Genomic DNA, 22,940 nt, shown 5'->3' with positions numbered 1-22,940 from the left:
AATGGAGGAGAGTACAACAAATCAGAGTTTATAACATTTTGTGCAGCTGAGGGAATTAGATTAATAAGAACAATTCCCGGTAAGGCAAGACAAAATGGTATTGCAGAAAGGATGAACAGAACCTTGAATGAGCGAGCAAGAAGCATGAGGATTCATTCTGGATTGCCAAAGGCATTCTGGGCTGATGCTGTGAACACAGCAGCATATTTGATTAATAGAGGGCCGTCAGTACCCTTGAAGTTCAAATTGCCCGAAGAAGTATGGACAGGAAAAGAACTCAAGTACTCTCACTTGAGAACCTTTGGCTGTACTGCGTATGTTCATGTTGATCCAGAGAAGAGAGATAAGCTTGATGCTAAGGCTGTGAAATGCTACTTCATAGGCTATGGCTCTGACATGTTCGGGTATAGGTTTTGGGATGAGAAAAATATGAAGATCCTAAGACACTGTGATGTGACCTTTGATGAAAATGTCATGTACAAGGACAGAGAGAAGATAAACTCTGAGACTACGAAGCAAGTGGGAGTTGAATTTGAGTGGCAAGAAAATTCACACAGTGATGGTACAACAGAAGCTCAAGAAACTCCTGATCCTATTGCTGAAGAACCAGACGTGGCTGATCCTATTGCTGAAGAACCAGACGTGGAGCAAGTTGCACCTGAACAGGTGTTGAGAAGATCATCCAGAACTACCAGAGCACCAGACAGATATTCAACCTCATTACACTATCTGTTGCTGACTGACGAAGGAGAACCAGAGTCCTTTGATGAGGCCCTACAAGTGGAAGATTCAACTAAGTGGGAGCAAGCCATGGATGATGAGATGAGCTCACTTGAAAGGAATAATACGTGGGTGCTGACTGAGTTGCCTACAGGAAAGAGAGCTCTGTTGAACAAATGGGTGTTCAAAATCAAGGTTGAACCAGATGGCAGAAGGAGGTTTAAGGCTCGGTTAGTAGTTAAAGGATATTCACAAAGAAAAGGCATTGATTATGCTGAGATCTTTTCTCCAGTTGTGAAATTAACTACTATCCGAATTCTACTGAGTATTGTTGCATCGGAGAATTTGCACCTTGAGCAAATGGATGTAAAAACGGCATTTTTACATGGAGATCTAGACGAGGAGATCTATATGCAACAACCCGAAGGATTTGCAGCTCCAAGCAAGGAGCACATGGTGTGTAAGCTCAATAAGAGCTTGTATGGACTGAAACAAGCACCGAGACAATGGTACAAGAAGTTTGACTCCTTCATGAGCAAGAGTGGTTTCCACAGAAGTGAAAAGGATCAGTGTTGCTACCTCAAGAAATACACTGATTCTTATGTGTTTCTACTCCTGTATGTGGATGATATACTAATTGCTGGATCAAGTATGAGGGAGATAAACCACCTGAAGGCAAGCTTGTCTTCAGTATTTGAGATGAAAGATTTAGGTGCAGCGAAGCAGATCCTTGGGATGAGGATTTCTCGAGATAGATCTGCTGGCACATTAAATCTATCCCAAGAGCAGTACATTGAGAAGGTGTTGTCCAAATTCAAGATGAATAACGCTAAACCCAGGACTACCCCCTTGGCAAATCATATTAAATTGTCAAAGGGGCAATCTCCCAAGACAGTTGAGGAACGTGAGCACATGGCATCAGTTCCGTACGCTTCTGCAGTTGGGAGTTTGATGTATGCTATGGTCTGCACTAGACCTGACATAACACATGCAGTGGGAGTTGTTAGCAAGTACATGGCAAATCCAGGGAAGGAACATTGGGAAGCTGTGAAGTGGCTTCTAAGATATCTGAGAGGTACATCCAATACTACACTTTGTTATGGCAATGGCAAAGTAGTTCTGCAAGGTTTTGTGGATGCTGATCTGAGTGGAGATGTAGACTCCAGCAAGAGCACATCTGGGTATATCTACACTATAGATGGAACAGCAGTGAGTTGGATGTCTAAGCTTCAGAAATGCGTTGCTCTTTCATCTACTGAAGCTGAGTACGTGGCCATAGCTGAAGCTGGAAAGGAGATGATATGGATGACAGACTATCTAGAAGAATTAGGCCGGAAGCAGTGCAAGAAGATCCTTTATACAGATAGTCAGAGTACCATACAGTTGGTGAAAACCCCAGTCTATCATTCAAGGACAAAACACATTAGAAGACGGTACCATTTCACTCGCAGGTTAGTGGAAGAAGGCGATATGTGTTTGGAGAAGATAGAGGGTGCAAAGAATCCAGCAGACATGTTGACAAAATGTGTTGATGTTGGAAAATTAAAGCTATGCAAAGCCCTAATTGGTATGGTGTAGGATCAGTCTCCAAGTGGGAGAATTGTTGAGTTATGGAGTCTGCTCCCTGTATTTATAGCTTGGTCAATGGCTATATCCGGTAAAGCTATATTTGGTAAAGCCATATATGGTGAAGCTATATCCGGTAAAGCTATATATGGTACATAGCTATATATAGTAGATGGTTAAATCTGGTAAAGCTATATTTAGTAGACTGAACCATATATATATCCCGTTCAGTAAAGCTTTGAAATGAACTTTTCTATTCACTGTACTCTCTCTTGTTGTACATACCTGAAGTCATCAATACAAAATTCTTTTAGCCAGAGTTCTCCTTGCAACTTTTCTCTATCCCATTCTTTGTGTTCATCTAGATCGAGCGTGTGCGTTGTTGTGCGATCCTAACAACTGGTATCGATCCTAACACTTTCCACATATCAGAGTAAAATTGTTGCAAACTCTTTTTACGAGTTTAAAAGCAAACTCAATCCTTTCTATGACTCAAGATCAAACCGTTACTGATATTGAAATTTTGAGGAATACATCACAGCTCATTTTTGAATTGTGGATTTACCATTTGAATACTCAAAACAATATCCTCATAATACAATATATATCTCACAAGAATAAGATTAAAAACAAAAAAGAGAAAGTTTGGAGAGATCAACCAGAAGAGTTTAAAAAGAAAGATGGAGTAGCTCATGAAATTATAGTGTTGTGAAATTATATTATTGTGAAAAAGATATATATGGTGTAGGAGAGGAAGTTGCGGTTTGTTTGAGCTTGCCAAACCATTTTCCATCAACAAACTCTATCTATATTGGGTTAGTTAAGATGTTTGGAATTGAATTTCCTTCGTAGGGCACCAAATTGGGGACTCAAAATCTCATTCCCAATTTTCATTCTTCATTCTTCATTCTTCATTCTTTCTTCTTTATTCCTTATTCCTTATTCCTAGATCGGTATTCCTCGTTCTCATTCTCATTTTCAGTCAATGCTGACACCTCTTATTCCTAAGTAATAATCAATTTCTAGCGGTCATTACTCCAGTTAGTGACTATGGGCGACAACCGTGAAATAGAAAGTTGGCTATTTGTGAAACAAGTTGTTGGAGGACGATGGTTTTCAGTGTTCACCTCTTTTTCGATCATGATCGGTTGTGGTTCACCTTACTTGTTCGGAACATACTCCAAACTCTTAAAAACAAAATTTGACTACAATCAAACCCAACTTAATACCTTGGGATTCGCTAAAGATCTCGTCTCCAACCTCGGAGTTTTTGCCAGGCTTTTCGCCGAGGTGGCTCCTCCGTGGATGCCTTTCGTTGTGGGGATATCCTCCAATTTCTTCAGCTACGTTATGATTTGGCTCTCCGTTTCTAACTACGTCCTAAAACCCCATTTATCGCTAATGTTTGTTTACATCTATATTACTTCTAATTCACAGAACTTCCTCAACACGGCCGTTATGGTAACTAGCGTCAGAAATTTTCTCGATCAACGCGGTATCATTTTGGGCCTTCTCAAGGGTTTCGTTGGCCTCGGTGGGGCCATCCTAACTCAAATTAATTTAGCAATTTATGGCAACCAAAATTCTATCGATCTTCTCCTCCTCCTTTCATGGCTACCATCCATTGTATGTTTCTTGTGTTTTCTTCCAATTCGTTCAATCAAAGCTCGGAAGCATCCATAGGAGCTCAAAGTGTTCTACCACCTACTTTACGTGTCCATAGCGATAGCGGTGTTCCTCTTGTTTCTCACCATAACCCAGAGAAACATTGCTTTCTCTCAGGCTAGCTATGCCAGTGGCGTCGTGGTCATCGTCGTCTTAATCTTTCTGCCTCTTCTGATAGCTATTAAAGAAGAACTTTTTCTCTTCAAACTCGGTAAACAAACCATGAATCTTTCGGTTGTTGTTTCGATTCCCCCTGAACAACTTCAGAAAATTTCAAAAACTTCTTTGCCGAGGGTCTCAAATGTATCTAAGGAGCCGCAAAGAGGAGAAGATTTCAGCATCTTGCAAGCTCTTCTAAGCAAAGACATGGCTCCTATTTTCATAACAACGGTGTCTGCATGTGGGTCGTCCGTTGCAGCCATTGACAATCTTGGGCAAATCGCCGAGTCACTTAAATATCCAAATCATTCCATAAGTATTTTCGTTTCATGGATTTCCATATTCAATTTTTTTGGTCGGGTCTTCTCCGGTTTCATCTCTGAAACCCTTATGACCAAATACAAATTACCTCACCCTTTCCTGTTCGGTCTTTCCCAACTTTTCACCTGCACCGGCTTGCTCTCCATCGCATTCCCTTATATAAATTCAGGCTATGTAGCTTCGTTGATCATTGGGTTTGGCCTTGGAGCCCAAACTCCATTGATATTCGCCATAATCTCTGATCTCTTCAGCCTCAAACATTACTCAACACTGCTCAACTGTGGGCAACTGACTGTCCCACTTGGATCTTATATAATGAACGTGGAAGTAATAGGGAGGTTTTACGATGCAGAAGCCACTAAAATTGGAAATGTGAAGAACGGGAAGGGCCTCACTTGCACTGGAACTCATTGCTTTAGTGAATCGTTCATGATTTTGGCTGCAGTGACTTTGTTTGGAGCGGTGGCTTCGTTTGTGCTAGCTTATAGAACTCGAGACTTCTATAAAGGCGATGTTTATAAGAAATACAGAGATAACATAGAGGTTACGCAGTCGAATATGGAATTATATTCTTCCGATGATAAGAACAATGAGTACAAAAAGAAAACTGATGATCGAAAGTAAATAAGAGAAAACTGCAAACACATCCATACTTTAGGACATTCTACTTAACTTTTAACCTTTTGATTTTGTGTGGTAGATGTTTCATTCTTTTTAAGGATTGCTTGTGTAACCATTTATAAATATATTATGAGGACAGTTGCATGACTAGTAAAACAAATTGTGGATATGGAGAAGGGAGTTTCAAATTTAATGTTTTTGAAACACTAGTGGTTAATATACTATCAACTGTCTTTTTATTTCTTACCATTGACATACTTTACATTTGATATGCCAACAATATGTACAATAACTCTCTTTTTTAGATATACAAAATATGGACGGCCACTCTTGACTTGAATGAAAATCGGCTCGCTAATTTCTATAATTTAAAAAACAATAGTTATGATTGTAATCGTCACAGGTACAAGTGTGGAAGGAGTCAAAGAGTTCAAGCAGCAAATGATGAAAGAATTAGAGATGACTGATCTCGGGTTACTCACTACTACTTCGATATTAAAGTACACCAAAGAAAAGATTTCATCATGCTAAATCAATCGCCCTATATTAAGAAGTAGAGTGCATGTAAGGATTCGAATTTTTGTTTTATTTATTTTAGATTTTATGCTAAGATTTTATTTTTGCTGCCAAAACGAAAAGATATTATGCTGCATTTATTGTCGCTGGAAAAGGTATGATTTCTAACAAGAAAATTACTGCCTTAATGGAAAAGTCATAAAGACCTTTTATATTCCCATATACAACTCTCCTCCTTCGTTGGAAACAACTTTTGCTCTTCAAACGTTTAGGGTTTTTTAGGGTGTCTGAGAGTACGGAAAAATCGAGAGGGTTAGCCAGGAAAAACGTGCGAGATGGTTCGCTGGATTTTCTTCGGTGAGTGGCCGGAGGGAGAAGCGACCGAGGCTATCGGTGTTGAATATCGTTGCGCGTCGGTCGGAATAGGCGAGGGGTGTCGTCGCATCGTCGGAATCGGGGTTGTGACGTCGTCGTTGGCGGCGCAGCGATGATTAGGGTTTTCACGAGATTTCGGGTAAGGAAGACGAAGGAAAACGGGTCGGGTTCACGTTTGGCCTCTGGACCAGCCCACGGAACGAACGCGGGCCCTGTGCGTTTCGGCCCAACGCAGACGCGCGCTGCAGCCTTGGTCTCGGCTCCGCACGCGTGCTCTCGGCTCGGCTTGACGTGTACGGCAGCTCGGCTCCATCAAATCCCGCAGCTCAGCTCGGCGGCTTAATTGGTCGGCTCGGCAGCTCGGCTTGGTGAATCGGTATCACTATAATATATCGATTCCAAGGTTTTTGGCCCTTCCGAAGCCGTTTCTGCCCTTAGTTTTACCATCCGAGGTCAGTATGGCTCCTAAACGTTAAAGACAGATTAGGTCAAGGGTTTATTTGATAAATAGCATGAGGTTTAGTTAGGGTACCTTATGAAAGGTTCTAAATTTTTATGTGGTTATCATAGGACTTATTTAACCGCTGGGATTAGCTCGTTGTGAGTGACTTCAACCAAGACCATCGAGGTAAGTGACCTTACTGTTGGAGTTAGCTTTCTACGTGTTGTATGATGGTGCGTGCCCTGTGGCCCCTGCATGCACCATATTTTATGTGATATGATTATGTGATGTATAGATTGTGTTGACCGTAGATTGTGTATGTTATGTGATGTATGAACTTGTGTTGACTGTTGACTGTTTATGTTATGTCATGAATGAGATGTTAGTATTGTATGCCATGAATATGTTGATTGATGCCATAGATACACGTAGAATTATCGAGTCATGTTATGAGATGTTTATGCAACTGGAATGTTATGTAATATGCCATGTAATGTAAGTCATGTGAGATGTCATGTGATGTAAGAAACGTAAATGCAATGTTAGCACTGCTTATGTAATGCCATGTTAAATATGTTAAGGGACCTCATGCATATATGTATGTCACGTGCATCGGGATTCTTCCCCTTTATGATACGAAAGAATGAAATACGATATTTATGTTCGCCATGATATCATGCGGGCCCTTTTCTGTTCTGTGGTGTCCGGCTACGTGTAACACGTTTTGCCCGACCAAGTCAGGCCCAGGGGGTATGTTTAAGAGCCCGCCTGGTGGGTTCATGTATACGTACATGGGCCATGTGTGAAGGAGTACCACACATCCAACCCTACCCGGAATAGAAAAGCGCCCAAGGCTATGAAAAGTTTATGAAAAGTTAGGTCCCGCTCATATGTTGCATGTGTTTGCATTCCTAACCCCAACAGTGGGGTGACTTACTGAGTATTTCATAAAATACTCAAGCCACGTGCTACCTACATTTTTCAGGTAAAGGCAAGGCGCCAATGTACGGTTGACGGCGGAGCTGAGGCCACCATGGAAGTTGGAGACGGGATATTTTTAGGAGTTTACTTTTATTAGACTATTTTAAGTTATAGGATTGAGTATCGTTTTATTTGGATTTATTTTGAATTCAGTATTGAAGGTTTATTTTCGGAGTTTAGGTAATGTTTTGGATTCATGAATTTTTATGAAAGACTATTTCAAGGTTATTTATGATGAGCTTCCGCTTAATGAGATAAGTATGCATGGGTGACGTCACTAATTAGGTTAAAGGAAATTAGGGGCGTTACAGTGCAACCTAACCAAGTATCTCATGGAAGCAAAGTTACAACTCGAGAAAGATGTTGAAGGAAGCTTGGTGAATTCTACTGAGTATAGGCACGCCATCGGAAGTCTTAGGTACTTGACTCATACTTATATCGATCTTTCATATGTTGTTTGAATGGTGAGTAGGTACATAGAAAAGCTCACTACGATGCATCATTAAGCGGTTAAGCACATTCTCCACTATGTGAAGGAAACAACAAGTTACGGACTGAAGTATTAAAGAGGGCAAGATTCTGAAGAACTAGTCGATTTTACGATAGTGTTTTAATTGGAGACATTGATGATAGAAAAAACACCGCAAGAATAGCGTTTTATCTCAACAAAAATTTGATCTATTGGCGAAAACAGAAGCAGCGATCTGTGCAACTATCTTCATGTGAAGCCAAGTTCATTTCAGCAACTGTGGTATTGTTTCAAGCATTGTGCTTGATGAATTTGTTGAGCAAAGTGAGTAGAAGTAAACTAAAGCAACTCTTTGCGTCGACAACAAATCTGCAATTGCACTTATGAAGAATCCAATATTTCACAAACGCAACAAATGCATTGACATTCACTTCCACTTCATCTATGAGTGTGTCGAGAATGTGAGTTAATAAACTTGATTTAATAGAATAAGTTACTAAATTATTGAGTAACTCTTGAGAATTTTTAGTAGACTTGGTAGAAAAAGTTTTTAACTTATGGAGCATCAATTTAGTAGTTGTCAAATTGTGAACAAGTTTTATACTTTAAATAGGAAGATTGTTAGTGGTTCAAAGAAAAAATTTAGAAAGCTGGTTAGTTCTTTTTCACTGTAAATACTTATCAGATTTATGCTCTATTCACAACAACAAAAAGATTTGAAAAGCTAAGTGCTTTAATGGTTGCAAAATTAGGAGAATTTTTAATGGTTGCAAAATTGTGGACAAGTTTAGTGCCTTAATTACTAAGATTGTTAGTGCTTCTTAAATTGAGGAGAAAGTTTAGGAAACTAGTCTGTGTTTTCTCCACTGTAAATACTTATCAGATGTGCTCTTCTCACACCATCAAATAGAATTGAAAATCACAAGGTTGGGAAAGGAATATTGAAGGAGATAGGAAAAGATAAAATAGATCAAAGTTAGAATAGTTTATTATTGTTTTCTCACTCAATGCTTGCTCTATGTTTAAAGAGTTACAAAATTCCAATATTGAAAGACTTATACCGTAACCATAGTATATTATGGAAATGGTAGATAAGTTCAAATCTACTAACAACCTCCTAGAGTCTTGATATTTGAATACTTTGAATCATATTTCAACTACTTTAAATCATATCTCAACACTCTCTCTTAATTCAAAGTTGCAGATGTCAAGTAATTGTCAAGTAGTAGAACTTTTCTTTTGACAAAGCAGTTTAATGTCTATCTCAGCTTGTATACCTTTGTTTATGTCTTTGTTTATGAATCCCTCTAGCTGTGTTACATAGACTTCTTGTAAATCTCCATCAAACTGATATACAGGCCACCACAATGGACTAGAACTCCCATGTAAATCTCCATAAACTTTTCGTTTTGTAAGTCAACCCTATCCCATGTTCAATCGTTCTCAATGGACTGCATCTCTTACTTTCTTCCACTCTTCTTTTTCAGGTGCTTCTTCATAACTCATAGGGTTTGAAACAGTTAGAGCAAATTGACATGATGCATATGGTCAGCTAATGATTTATACTTCCTTAGAGGTGTCTCATCCACAAATTCTCCACAAATTCTTCAAGAGAAGAGTCGTTGTTTAGTGATGTTGAAGATGATGAATTTGACAAATTTTGTGTTGTAGTGGAAGCACTAGGAGATGTACTAGAGTAGACCCTTGTCTCTTCATCAAGAGAAACTTCAATTGTAGTCTCTTTTGTATCACTATCTAATAGTTTTATCTTACCATGACTGGTTTCGACTTTCACTATGCCTTTTTCCTCAACTTGTATCTCTTTTTTATTTCTCATTCTTTGTGTCTCATCAAGCTTTTGGAATAAATATTTGATGTCTGTCATATGGTTCTCTTGGAATAAAGATTTGATGTATGTCATACGGTTTGAGCATCCACTATCAACAACCATAAGTCACCTTTCTTTAGATTAATATCAATACACGCCATAAAAAGTTTTTCTTCTTCTTCTTTATTTTCTGCTGTAAAATTCATTTGTTGATTTTTATACCAACAATCAGCTTTTGTATGCCAATACCTTATGCAAGGGTAACATTGTATGACCTTTCTTATATTACTTTGTTCATTGAACTACCTTTGTCCATCATTTCTCCATCTACTCCTATTATCATGACCACCATGGAAGCTGCGAAATTCTCCTCTTCCACGACTTCTACTTGCTAAATGAATATTTTTTTCTTTCATTGCCTTCGTTGTTGGTTGTCTCCTTTGCTTGTAGAGCCTTTTTTTCATTCCTCTAGATGATCTATTGATTCTTGACTCATGAGCATGAAGTGAGCCCATTAGTTCATCAATGGAGATTATTGATAGATCCTTAGCTTCTTCTATGGTAGTTACAATTGTTTCATCTAAAATTTTCTCTCCATAGGTACACATCTGACTGACTATTGCCATTGCTCTTGATAAGAAGTCAACAATTGATTCGCCATTCGTCATAAGCAGAGTTTCAAGATCTCGTCTTAGAGATTGCAATTTCACTGTTATGACCTTTGAATCTCCCTAAAACTCTTTCTATAGAATTGACCAAGCTTGCTTTGATGTGGTTGCGGCTGCAATTCGTGAAAAAATAGTCTCATGAATTGCTTGCTGAATAATGAATAGAGCCTTAGCATCGTTTTCTTGGTTTCTGTCTCTCCTTTTCTTCCATTGTGGGTTCTAATACATCAACAAACCCGTGCTCCACCAAGTCTCATAGCTCTTGCGATTGAGCAAGGTCTTCATCTTGATACTCCACTCATATTTTTCACCATTAAAAAATGGTAATAGCGGTGCGAAGAAAGAAAAACCAACTACTCCCATTTTCGTTTTGTGAAAAAAATAATCACTCACCCTCGTGTTGACAGGAACTTGGCTCTGATACCAAATTTGTTGGGAAAGGAATATCTAAAGAGACAGGAAAAGAGATACCAAATTTGTTGGGAAAGAAATATTGAAAGAGATAGGAAAAGATAAAATAGATCAAAGTCACCGTGCTTATTATTGTTTTCTCACTCAATGTTTACTCTATGTTTAAAGAGTTACAAAATTTCAATATTTATAGGTTTATACAATAACCAGAAATAGTAAATTATGGAAATTGTACATAAATTAAAATCTACTCACAACCTCCTAAAATCTTGGTAGTTTGAATACTTTGAATCATATCTCAACACACAAATGATTAAGGTTCCTATGTTTAAAAGTTCTTCTCCCTCAAGTTGTTCTTCCTACTTCAACGGTTTGTTTTGGCACATTTGGATCGCAGGATACATCCAACATCCAAATCAACACCTTAGGATTTGCCAAAGATCTTGTCTCCAACTTTGAAATTTTCACCAACCTTCTCAACCAAATAGCTCCGCGTGAGTCCAATTCCTTGCGGCTCAACTCTCGACTTCTAAAGCTACTTCATGATTTGGCTCTCCATCACCAGCGGTTTCGCCAAGCCCCAACCTCAAAGTAGATGGATAATACTATATAGCATTGGTTTTGTCATATATAATTTTTAGTTCTCCCTACTTTTAATGAAAAAAAATTACTATCTTTCATGAAATTATGTTGGTGTGAACATATTTATAAAGATATAGATGGAAGGGGAAAGAAATAGAAGGTTAGAGAGTTGAAAATGTATGGATGACACCAAGAACTGCTTATCGAAGGATGAGTTGTTGGGGGTTTATTTATTTTTATCCTTCTTGTCCAACTTCACCTGAAAAGCTCATTGTTGACCAGGTGTAGGAGAGGAAGTTGCTGTTTGGTTCAGCTTACAAAACCATTTTCCATCATAAGACTCTACCTATGTTGCCTTAGGTAAGATGTTTGGTACATAGATGGTGGAACTGAATTTCCTTTATTGGGCACAAAATTGGGACCCATAATCTCATTCCCAATTTTTCATTCTTCATTCTTCATTTGGTTCTCGTTCTCATTTTCAGCCAACGCCGACTCCTCTTATTCCTAAGTAATAATCAATTTCTAGCCCCCATTAATTCAGTCAGTGACCATGGGCGACAATTGTGGAGCAGAAAAATTGACTATTTGTGAAACAAGTTGTTGAAAGACAATGATTTTCAGTGTTCACCTCTTTTTTTATCATGATCGGTTGTGGTTCACCTTACTTATTCGGAACATACTCCAAACTCTTAAAAACAAAATTTGACAACTTAATACCTAGGGATTCGCTAAAGATCTCAGTTCCAACCTCAGAGTTTTTGTCGGACTTTTTGCCGAGGTGGCTCTGCCGTGGATGCTTTTCCTTGTGGGTTTATCCTCCATTTTCTTTGGCTACTTTCTGATTTGGCTCTCTGTTTCTAGCTACGTCCCAAAACTCCATTTATGGCTAATGTTTGTTTACATCTATATTACTTCTAATTCACATAACTTCCCCAACACCACTGTTATGGTCACCAGCGTCGGAAATTTTCCTAATCAACCCGGTATTATTTTGGGCCTTCTCAAGGGTTTCGTTGGCCTTGGTGGGGTCATCCTAACTCAAATTAATTTGGCAATTTACGGCAACCAAAATTCTATCGATCTTCTCCTCCTTTCATGGCTACTCTGGTCCATTGTATGTTTCTTGTGTTTTCTTTCAATTCGGACAATCAAAGCTCGGAAGCATCCATAGGAGCTCAAAGTGTTCTACCACTTGCTTTATGTGTCCATAGCGATAGCGGTGTTCCTCTTGTTTCTCACCATAACCTAGAGAAACATTGATTTCTCTCAGGATGGCTATGCCAGTGGCGTCGCAGTCATCGTCGTCTTAATATGTCTGCCCCTTTTGATAGCTATTAAAGAACTTTTTCTCTTCAAACTCGGTAAACAAACCATGAATCCTTCTATTGTTGTTTCGATTGCCCGTGAGCAACTTGAAGAAATTTCAAAACTTTCTTTGCCGAGTGTCTCAAATAAATGTAAGGAAGCCGCAAAGAGGAGAAGATTATAGCATCTTGCAAGCTCTTCTAAGCAAAGATATGGCTCTTATTTTCATAGCAACTATTTCTGCATGTGGGTCGTCCGTTGCAGCCATTGACAATCTTGGGTAGATCGCCGAGTCACTTAAATATCTAAATCATTCCATAAGTAGTCTTGTTTCATGGATTTCCATATTCAATTTCTTTGGTCGCGTCTTCTCTGGTTTCATTTCTGAAACCCTTATGACCAAATACAAATTACCTCGCCCTTTCATGTTCGGTCTTACCCAACTTTTCACCTGCACCAGCTTGCTCTCCATCGCATTCCCTTATATAAATTCAGTCTATGTAACTTTGTTGATCATTGGGTTTGGCCTTGGAGCCCAAACTCCATTGATATTTGCCATAATCTCTTATCTCTTCGGCCTCAAACATTACTCAGCACTTCTCAATTGTGGGCAATTGGCTATCCCACTTGGATCTTATATAATGAATGTGGAAGTAATAGGAAGGTTTTACGATGCCGAAGCCACTAAAATTGGAAATGTGAAGAACGGGAAAGGCCTAACTTGCACCGGAACTCATTGCTTTAGTGATTCGTTCTTGATTTTGGCTATAGTGACTTTGTTTGGAGCGATGACTTCATTTGTGCTAGCTTATAGAACTCGAGACTTCTACAAAGGTGATGTATATAAGAAATACAGAGATGATATGGAGACTACGCAGGTCGAACGTGAAATTAAATTCTTTCAATAATAAAAATAAGGAACACAAAAAGAAAACTGACTCACAAAGTAAATAAGAGAAACTGCTCAACAAAACATACTTACATTAGGACATTCTATTTTCCTTTTAATCTTTTAATTTTAAATTGTAGATGTTTCATTCTTTTGGTTTATTAATATTATCAAAGAAAATTGTTTGTGGATATTGGAGAAGGGAGTTTGAAATTTAAAATTTTTGAAATATTAGTGGTTTATATATAGAATATCAACCGTCTTTTATTTCACATATTTGTTATACAGACTCTTTTTTGAGATATCCAAAGTGACCTGGAACAACATGTTAATTTTTATAATTTAAATAAAAATATACTTTATCAAATAGAAATGGTCCCTTTTTATCTTCTAAAATCGTATAAATAATAAATAACTAGTAGATTCCCTGAATTTTTCTAAAAGAATTGTCCATTGTTATTTAGCCACCCACCCTACTTTTTCAGAAAGAAAATTTTATTGGCAAAAAAAAAAAAAAAGAGGAAAGAAGAAAGAAAAGAGTGTTTTTTTTTAATGATAGTGTAAAAGTTGATAGATAAATCACCCTTATAACTACTTGATTGAATCGTACATGAGATTTTCACTCCATACAGCTCCTCATTCAATCCTTTCGAAGTTATTGGATCCTTTTTTTTCGTTTGAGAATCTCCTCCCCCTCTCCACTGCATCCCTAAGAGTGACCAACTCCACATGAGTAGGACTTCATCTAAAGCATAATCAGTCATTTCCTTGACTAGAGAACCATATCAACAAATCGATTACAACATATTTTTTTTTAAAGAATGAACATTAATTTTTGTTTGGAACATAATAAATAAATAAATAAATAAAAATAAAAAAGTTATAAGAACCTGAAAGAAATCCACAAGAGATTAAAAGAGGAAAAACTTGGAGAGAATTCATAGAATGTGTATAGAGAAATCTACGTATGAGTAATTTTTTTTTTTTTTTTTTTTTTTTAAACTTAATACTCATTGTAAAAGGTGTTTTGCTTTTTTTTTTTTTTTAATAAATATATTTTTTTTAAAAAAATTGAAGATATTAATAAAACTTTTGAAAACTCAAGGGATTGATGAAAGTTGAAAGGTATTTTGTAAACTATCTTAAAAGTTCAATCATATTTTTAAAACAAAATGGTGACGATTTCCATCTAAAACTAAGGTTTTTTTTTTTTTTTTTTTTTTTTTTTTTTTTTTTTTTTTTTTTTTTTTNGAGTATTATTGAAACTTTAGAAAGTTGACCTGCATTCATTTATACAAAGTGCAAACTTCAATAATATTTTTATTAATTTAGCCAAGTAATATAGGTATACGATTTATATTTTCAATATAAAGTAAATCAATGATGTTTCAGTAGTGCATACGAGTAATATATCAGTAGTATATCAACACTCATCCAAAAATGCAATTTTAAGCATAACATTGATTTATCAATAGTACATCAAACGATCACTTATCCAAAATTTACTTCAAGTATAAAACATTAGTGTTAATTAATATATCTTTGTCACTAATATATTTATTATTGATATATTCTCTATTTTACTTTTCGTGTTCTTCATCTCGATCGAATCTGTATCGAATGTATGAGTTGTGAGATTCTAAGATTTTTCTATTTTGTTAAGTTTGATATCCAACAAAAGGTTAACTGTAGTTGTTGTGATATCATTGAACGACAATTCTCCAACGTTAAATTATACAAATGTCAGATGAGATAGGTATTTGTTACACAAACTGAAGAACTGAATTCCTTTTATTAACCCACCAAATTAAACACAATTCTCACTTCCAATCTTCTCGGCAGCTCTCCTCTTCCATTACCAACCATTCTTTGTAGCAATGGCCGACAACTCTTTACTAGAAAGCTGGCATTTTATCAAACAAGTCATAGAAGGACGATGGTTTGCGGTATTCGCCTCCATTCTAATCATGATCGGCGCTGGTTCAACCTACATTTTTGGAACATACTCGAAAGCAATAAAGTCGCATTTCGATTACAATCAAACACAAATCAACACATTAGGATTCGCCAAAGATCTCGGCTCAAACTTCGGAGTTTTCGCTGGCCTTCTCGGCGAAGTTGCTCCACCGTGGGTTCTATTCCTCGTCGGCTCAACTCTCAACTTCTGGAGCTACTTCATGATTTGGCTCTCCATCACCGGCCGTATCGCCAAGCCCCCGTTTTGGGAAATGTTCCTTTTCATCTGCGTAGCTGCGAATTCACAAAATTTTGCCAACACCGCCATTTTGGTCACGAGCGTTCGAAACTTCCCGGACCAACGAGGCATCATTCTCGGGCTTCTCAAGGGTTTCGTTGGGTTCGGAGGTGCTATTTTGACTCAATTCTATTTAGCTCTTTACGGCCATGATAACCCAACCAATTTGGTGCTTCTTCTCTCTTGGCTACCAACCGTTGTGTCTATGTTGTTTTTTCTCTCAATTCGACCAATCAAAGTCCGTAAACATCCAGATGAGCTTAGAGTTCTTTACCATTTGCTTTATGTGTCCATAATTTTGGCGCTGTTTCTTTTATTCTTAACCATAACCCAAAAACAAACAGTGTTTACTCAAGAAGCTTACATGAGCGGCGCCACCGTCATCATCGGCTTATTGCTTATCCCTCTTTTGATAGCCATTAGAGAAGAGTTCATGCTCTTCAAACTCAACAAACAAACCCTAAATAACAATCCTACCGTCCCCATTTTAATGCCGGAGCACGAGCCTTCCCCCAAAGCCCCGCCCACAATACAGCAAATTCCCGAAGCTTCAACCTCGTGTTTCTCAATGGCATTCAAAAAGCCACAAAGAGGTGAAGATTTCACCATTTTACAAGCTTTATTCAGCAAAGACATGGCGCTTGTTTTCATAGCCACACTTACTGCCTGTGGCGCATCAATTGCAGCAATTGATAACTTAGGTCAAGTTGGTGAATCACTTGGCTATCCATCTCAATCAATAAGCATATTCGTTTCATGGGTTTCGATATTCAATTTCTTCGGTCGGGTCTTCTCCGGTTTCATCTCGGAAGCGCTTATGACCAAATACAAATTACCCCGTCCTCTCATGTTCGCTTTTTCCCATCTTTTANACTTTTTCCCATATTTTAACTTGCGTTGGCATTCTCTTTATTGCCTTCCCATATAAGGGCTCCGTTTACGTAGCGTCCTTGATCATTGGGTTTGGGTTCGGAGCGCAAGTTCCAATGTTGTTCGCCATAATCTCGGAACTATTCGGCCTCAAATATTACTCGACAATCTTCAATTGTGGGCAATTGGCTGTCCCAATTGGATCTTACATACTGAACGTTGATGTAATTGGGAAGTTGTATGACATTGAAGCAGCAAAGCTTGGTGGAGTTAAGAATGGAAAGGGGCTAACTTGCACGGGCACTCATTGCTTTAGTGGGTCTTTCTTGATTTTGGCTGTGGTGGTATTGTTCGGGGCAGTGGCTTCGCTTGTGTTGGCTTATAGGACTCGAGACTTTTACAAAGGCGACGTTTATAATAGGTATAGAGAGGACATGTGGATTCCTCAATCGGATATGGAATTCTATTGTATAGATGACAGGAAGAAAGGTGATGACAATTTAGCACGGATGGATATGCCACCCAAGTATAATTTTCTCAAGTCTTAATGTAGTTATTGTGTCGCCAAATCTTGTCAAGTATTGTATTCTTTGCCTCAAACATTTTATTTGGGCACATAATTGAAATTGATATTTGATGTATCCAATCAACTTCAAGTTGAACACAACTCTTTGTCCGAAACACTCTCATTCTTTATTCATACCATATAGATGAAAATGAATGTACCAATTGATACTAACGAGTAAGTAGTTTCAAAATGAAAATGACAAAAGAAGCTTGATAGACGACCATATCTTATAGTATACTATAGATATTATAAGTGGTAGTGTCAAAAAAAAAAAAAAAATTGTCAAAATATGAAATTAAAATATAAGTATGAAATATATATATATATAAAAGTTAAGACCTTAAAAGTTGAAACATTGTAAAAATAATTTGTGAACGACACCAATGACTTTAGTGGAAGATAAGCTTTGGAAGTAGTGAGACGTAAAAACCTCTCTTTCTTAACACTAATGGGAAAGTTTTGGAAAGTTTTAGGAAAAGTTTTGGAAAGTTTTAAATCTAAGTTTGAGAACAATCGTATACATAAAAGTTATGAGGTAATTTAAAAGTATTGAACTAGTTTGGATGAGATATTAGGTCAGAATTTTATAGGTATGTATAGAGATGGATTACAATATGATATTGTCAAGATGTTTTTCAGCGAGACCAATACGGCCAAACTCGACGTCAAAATGCTCGATTCACTCCACAAAAAGGATCCTCGACCATTGTACGCTAATCCAAGGTACGTTCCGCGTTCCCCTTTACATACATCTCATCGGTATCAAGAGAGATGTCCCGGTTTCCTTAGAGATTTGTGGATCTGTGGATATATGTGTTTTCAAGACACAAAGGATGGGAAACGGCATCGAAAATGACGGATCTGAATTCGAGTCGAACTCAACCCGTACCACACTCACCATCAATTGATCGAGGCCCAGGAACAAGCCCAGATAACTCGGCCTACACCTGCAACGATCCATGTCTGCAACTCGCACCCGGTGACCTGCCACGCCTGCAACCAACGCGCACTGGGGCCAAACCCCTACGGTCAGCCGTGCAGCCTGCAGCGCCTGCGACCCATGACCCGTGATCTTTAAACTCGCGCCTCAACCCGAAGTCACCTACACATGCTTCGGCCTCATGTTGCACCACGTGGCACACCTGCAGCAAACAACTCCTTCGGCTTAGACGGCTCGACTCGGCTGTCCTTAGCTCCAACTCGACTGATTCGGCTCGGGTTTCCTTTTTAAGCCCAATTTCCACCGTTCCGACTCCCCTGAACCTGTTTTCGACTCTAATTAAGGTAATCAAGGTTGTTTTAATGTCGTATTTCACATATGTCAGTTGAAATTATTATTAATTGTGAAATACTAACAAAAGGTGACGAATGATCTATTAGAAAACGAACCCTGGCGACATTTAGAGGAGCTTTCGAGGAATGGAGGCTAACGTATAATTAATTAGGGAGAACGCCGGCTAAGGGAAACCAAGTAATTGGTCTTACTATAGGATAGGCTAGATACTTGTTTGTTGTATGACGACACGTGCCCAATGGCACCAGGTCATGTCCTTTATGATGTATAACTATGACGTATGATGTAGGATTTATGATGTATGACGTATATGAGTTATATGATGATGTATGATGATGTTTGATGATGTGCTATGATGACTATGATGTATTTGATGGCGTTATGATGATGATGTATGATGATTATGATGCATTATGTTATTACCCTAATATGACGATGTTTTCCATATTAAGTAAGATGTATGTTCTGAATGACATGTTGTATCATGTCGAAAAATCGGCATAGTACACAAACCTACAGAATATCAATGACGATGTCAAGATGAATAGCTAATGCGCATGTATTACTAATAGTAATATAGAGATGAAACTAGGGTTGTGTCATAAAGATGTCTCAAAAGAAGAGAAAAGGTCGAGGGACCTCATGCATTTCTGTATATACACAAGCATCGAGACACTTTCCCTTTTTATGATGATGAGTACGGACGCGTATACTATGATAATGATAGTGATCATGTTGAGCACGACACTCAGGGGTCTGTTGACCTTCGAACTTCGCTACGGATAGCTAGCTCGACCAGGATGGGTCCAGGTGGGGTGCGACAGCCTGAGGATTCACACTCGCATGTGTGGGTCGTATGTAGGAAAGTGCTACACATCCAAGTTTAGTCCGGACTCGAGACCACCCCTAGAATGAGATAGTGATAGGTCCCTAGAGAATTTGTTGCATGTGGTTGCACAGTGGGGACACGTATTGAGTATTCTTTGAAATACTACATCATTTTTCAGGTAAAGGTAAGACGCCCATGTACGATTGACGATGACATCGCATAGTTCATTTCATGTTTTTAAATTTATTTCATTATCACTTTCAATTTCATTTCTGGATTATGTTTTGAACACGTAAGACCATAGTGGTGTTCTCATTGATGAAGTTATGTTGGAAATTTTTTTGCATAAAAATATGATGTTTAAGAGTTATATTCCGCATATAAGCTTAGAATGGTATGATAGTAGCAACTCTATGTAAGTGGAAATTTAGGGTCGTTACATCGAAAAAGTTGAGATTAACGTTGAGATAAATATTTAAGGCTTTCCAACATGAGAATCCATATAAATGTTGATTTCAATGAAGTGCTTGAGCCATGAACCTACTGAAAAGGACTATGTTACTCATGAAATTTTAGTTGAAGATTCAATATGGCATGATAAAGTTATGTACAAAATTTTATGATCATTAGATCATATAAGGGGCTAAACCAAGGGTAGGTGTAAAATGACTAAAATGCCCCTATAATTATGTATTAGGGGTTTATGACCAAAGTGACCTCTAAATGACATGAAATTTGATGAAAGCCTTATTTCATGTTTTAAAAGGACGGTACAAAGTTACAAGATCATTGAGATATGCAAAATATTTCAAGACTTTAGACTCAAAATACTATGGGAGATCATTTATGATATTAATGGTAAGTATGTAAGATCGTAAGGGGATTAAGACAACTTTGGAATATGAACCAAGAGAAAATGTATGTAACTACCTCTCAAGACACTTTATAAGAAATCAAGATTTTAATTAATACAAAGTGACAAGTGCTTATGAAAGAATTATGCATGCAAATAAATTTTTATGAATCATATGAATTAGGGCGTACTTGTTAAGAATTTTCCTTAGTTGTGCTTCACGACTTAACAAAGAACTCTTAGAATGAGAACCCAAGATATCCTAAAGGCCTCCCGATGAGAAGTGCAACATGGTCCTATGACATAAACTACGTCGCAAGAAACACATGAAGCCCTAGGAGTAGGTACTCAGACTAGGTCGCAAGGAACGCATGAAGCCTTCGACATAGGTACGCAGATTGTTAGGATCGCACAACAATGCACACACTCGATCTAGATGAACACAAAGAACATGGTAGAGAAAATGCAAGGTAAAGGATTTGTATTGATGACTACAGATTTGTAGAGAATAGAGAAAGTAGTTTTCAAAGCTCTGGGATATATATATATATAGTTCTGCTTACAATATATAACTTTACGAGATACTGTATATATAGCTTTACGAGATATAATCATCTACTGTATATATAGCGTTACGAGATATAATCATCTACTGTATATAACTATCTACCATATATAGCAGATATAGCTTTTTACTGTATAGTTATGAAAATTTACCTTATATGTCATTTACCATACTAAGCTATAAATAAGCAGCAGGCTCTATAACCTAACATAGATTGTATCGCACGAAATGCAAGAAGTCATGGATGCAAGTATTAAACTATGCCACGGGCAACGCATGAAGCCTCAAGCATAGGTCAGGATTGAATTGTTCACTGAACATAGGACCCCACATGTCTCAAAAGGGGAGTGTCTAAGGGATAAGAACTCAAAACTCCGGAACAAGATCTTCACTTGTTACAAATTACCCGAAGACAAGTTTCTCATTGCAAGCATGCTTATTTTTTTGGAAATGGTTTTCCAACAAGTGTGCTTTTTCTACTTTCATTTAAATTATTCTCTTGGTGAAAAACTTGTTACAAATGACAAAGTCATTTGTTACTAAATCACGACGTGGATCGAGAAGTTTGAGATCTAATCTCGAAGTAGAAAAATTATGTGGAACCAATAATGTGAGATCCCACATTGATTGTGGAGTAAAACGAAACACCCTTTATAAGGGTGTGGAAACCTCTTCCGAATAGTAGCGTTTTCAAATGTTGAGGAGAATTTCGAAAGGGAAAGCTCAAAGAGGACAATATCTGGTAACAGTGTGCTTGAGCCGTTACATTCACAATTCTAATATAATTTAACTTGAATTTATGAAAAAAATAGGGCATATACTGACCTTAATTACCTTAATTATGGTCAAAATCATAATCGGGATTGTTGGAACGATGGAAATTGGTCAAAACATCCTTTACCGAGTTGAGGGTCTGGTTTTTGAGCTTTCGAGCCGACTATGCCATGTAAGCCAAAGGAATTTCTGGCTGTAGGTGCGCCACGGGGCACCACAAGATGCTTACGTGTGTGCAGGTCAAGGCGTTGCATGTGGGTTGATCCATTCGCCTGACTGGGTTTCTGTTGTGACATTGCATATCTAGCCTGCAAACACGAGTATTGAGCCAAGGGTGCAGGGTTGGATCAAATGGGTTTTTGGGTTGCAGGTTTGAGTATTCGATCTAAATCTGACTTGCTATCTCAACGAAAATTTGATCTATTGACGAAAACAGAAGCAGTGAACTGTGTTGATTTTCGTGTGAAGCCAAGTTCATTTCAGCATAGTGTTAGTGGTTTGAGGAGAAAGTTTAGAAAGGTAGTTAGTCCTCTCTTCGCTATAAATAAGATCTATCCCCAAGTTTTTACTTTGCTTCTTTTATTGTTTCAAAGTATTTCAATTCTGGGTCAAATCCAATAGAGAAAAGATAAAATTGTTGTGGAGTTCGTATGCACTAGAGAGCAACGTGCGGCTATTCTAACCAAGACCCTAACAAGGGTTAAGTTTGTAGAGATGAGAGAGTTGTGGGGAGTGAAGAATCTCGAACAAAACCAAGTTTACGAGAGAAATTAAGAACTAATAAACATGACTTAGTAGAATAAATGAGAGAGTTGTGGGGAGTGAAAAATCTCAAACAAAATCAAGTTTACGAGGGAGATTGAGAGCTAATAAACATGACTTAATAGAACAAGTTACTAACTTTTGGTGCAATTGAGTAGAATGGTTAGTAGGCTGGTAGAATAAGTTACCAACTTATGGAGCAAAATTAAGAGAATTGTGAATGGTTGCAAATTTGTGTTTTAGTGTTTAGGGCTTATTAAATTAAGGAGAAAGTTTAGGAAACTAGTCCGTGTTTTCTCCACTGTAAATACTCATCAGATTTTTGTTCTTTTCCTAACGATAAATAAAATGGAAAATCATAATTGCTTAAGTTCCTCTATTTAAAAGTTTTCCCCCTCAAGTTGTTCTTCCTGCTTCAACGGTTTGTTTTGGCACGGCATATTTCGATCGTGGGATACATCCAACATCCAAATCAACACCTTGAGATTCGCCAAAGATCTCGGCTACAACTTTGAAATTTTCGCCGGCCTTCTTGGCCAAGCGGCTCAACTCTCAACTTTTAAAGCTACTTCATGATTTGGCTCTCCATCACCAGCGGTGTCGCCGAGCTCTAACCTCGAAGTAGATGAGTGATACTATTTAGCATTGAT

General features: G+C 37.8%; 1 protein-coding gene and 1 pseudogene across 1 annotated transcript; both read left to right on the top strand.

The window, feature by feature from the left end:
- Window positions 1-3,336: 3,336 nt before the first annotated feature.
- Window positions 3,337-5,055, top strand: LOC111783612. Its single transcript, XM_023664528.1, has 2 exons — window positions 3,337-3,747; window positions 4,069-5,055. Exons 1-2 carry the CDS (start codon window positions 3,337-3,339, stop codon window positions 5,053-5,055), a joined length of 1,398 nt encoding a protein of 465 aa, XP_023520296.1.
- Window positions 5,056-15,398: 10,343 nt separating this feature from the next.
- Window positions 15,399-21,835, top strand: LOC111783611 (annotated as a pseudogene).
- The last annotated feature ends 1,105 nt before the right edge of the window (window positions 21,836-22,940 follow it).

The sequence above is a fragment of the Cucurbita pepo genome, chromosome LG20 (assembly GCF_002806865.2).
Source record: "Cucurbita pepo subsp. pepo cultivar mu-cu-16 chromosome LG20, ASM280686v2, whole genome shotgun sequence".
NCBI lineage: Eukaryota > Viridiplantae > Streptophyta > Magnoliopsida > Cucurbitales > Cucurbitaceae > Cucurbita > Cucurbita pepo.
This window is presented reverse-complemented; position numbering and strand designations above follow the sequence as displayed.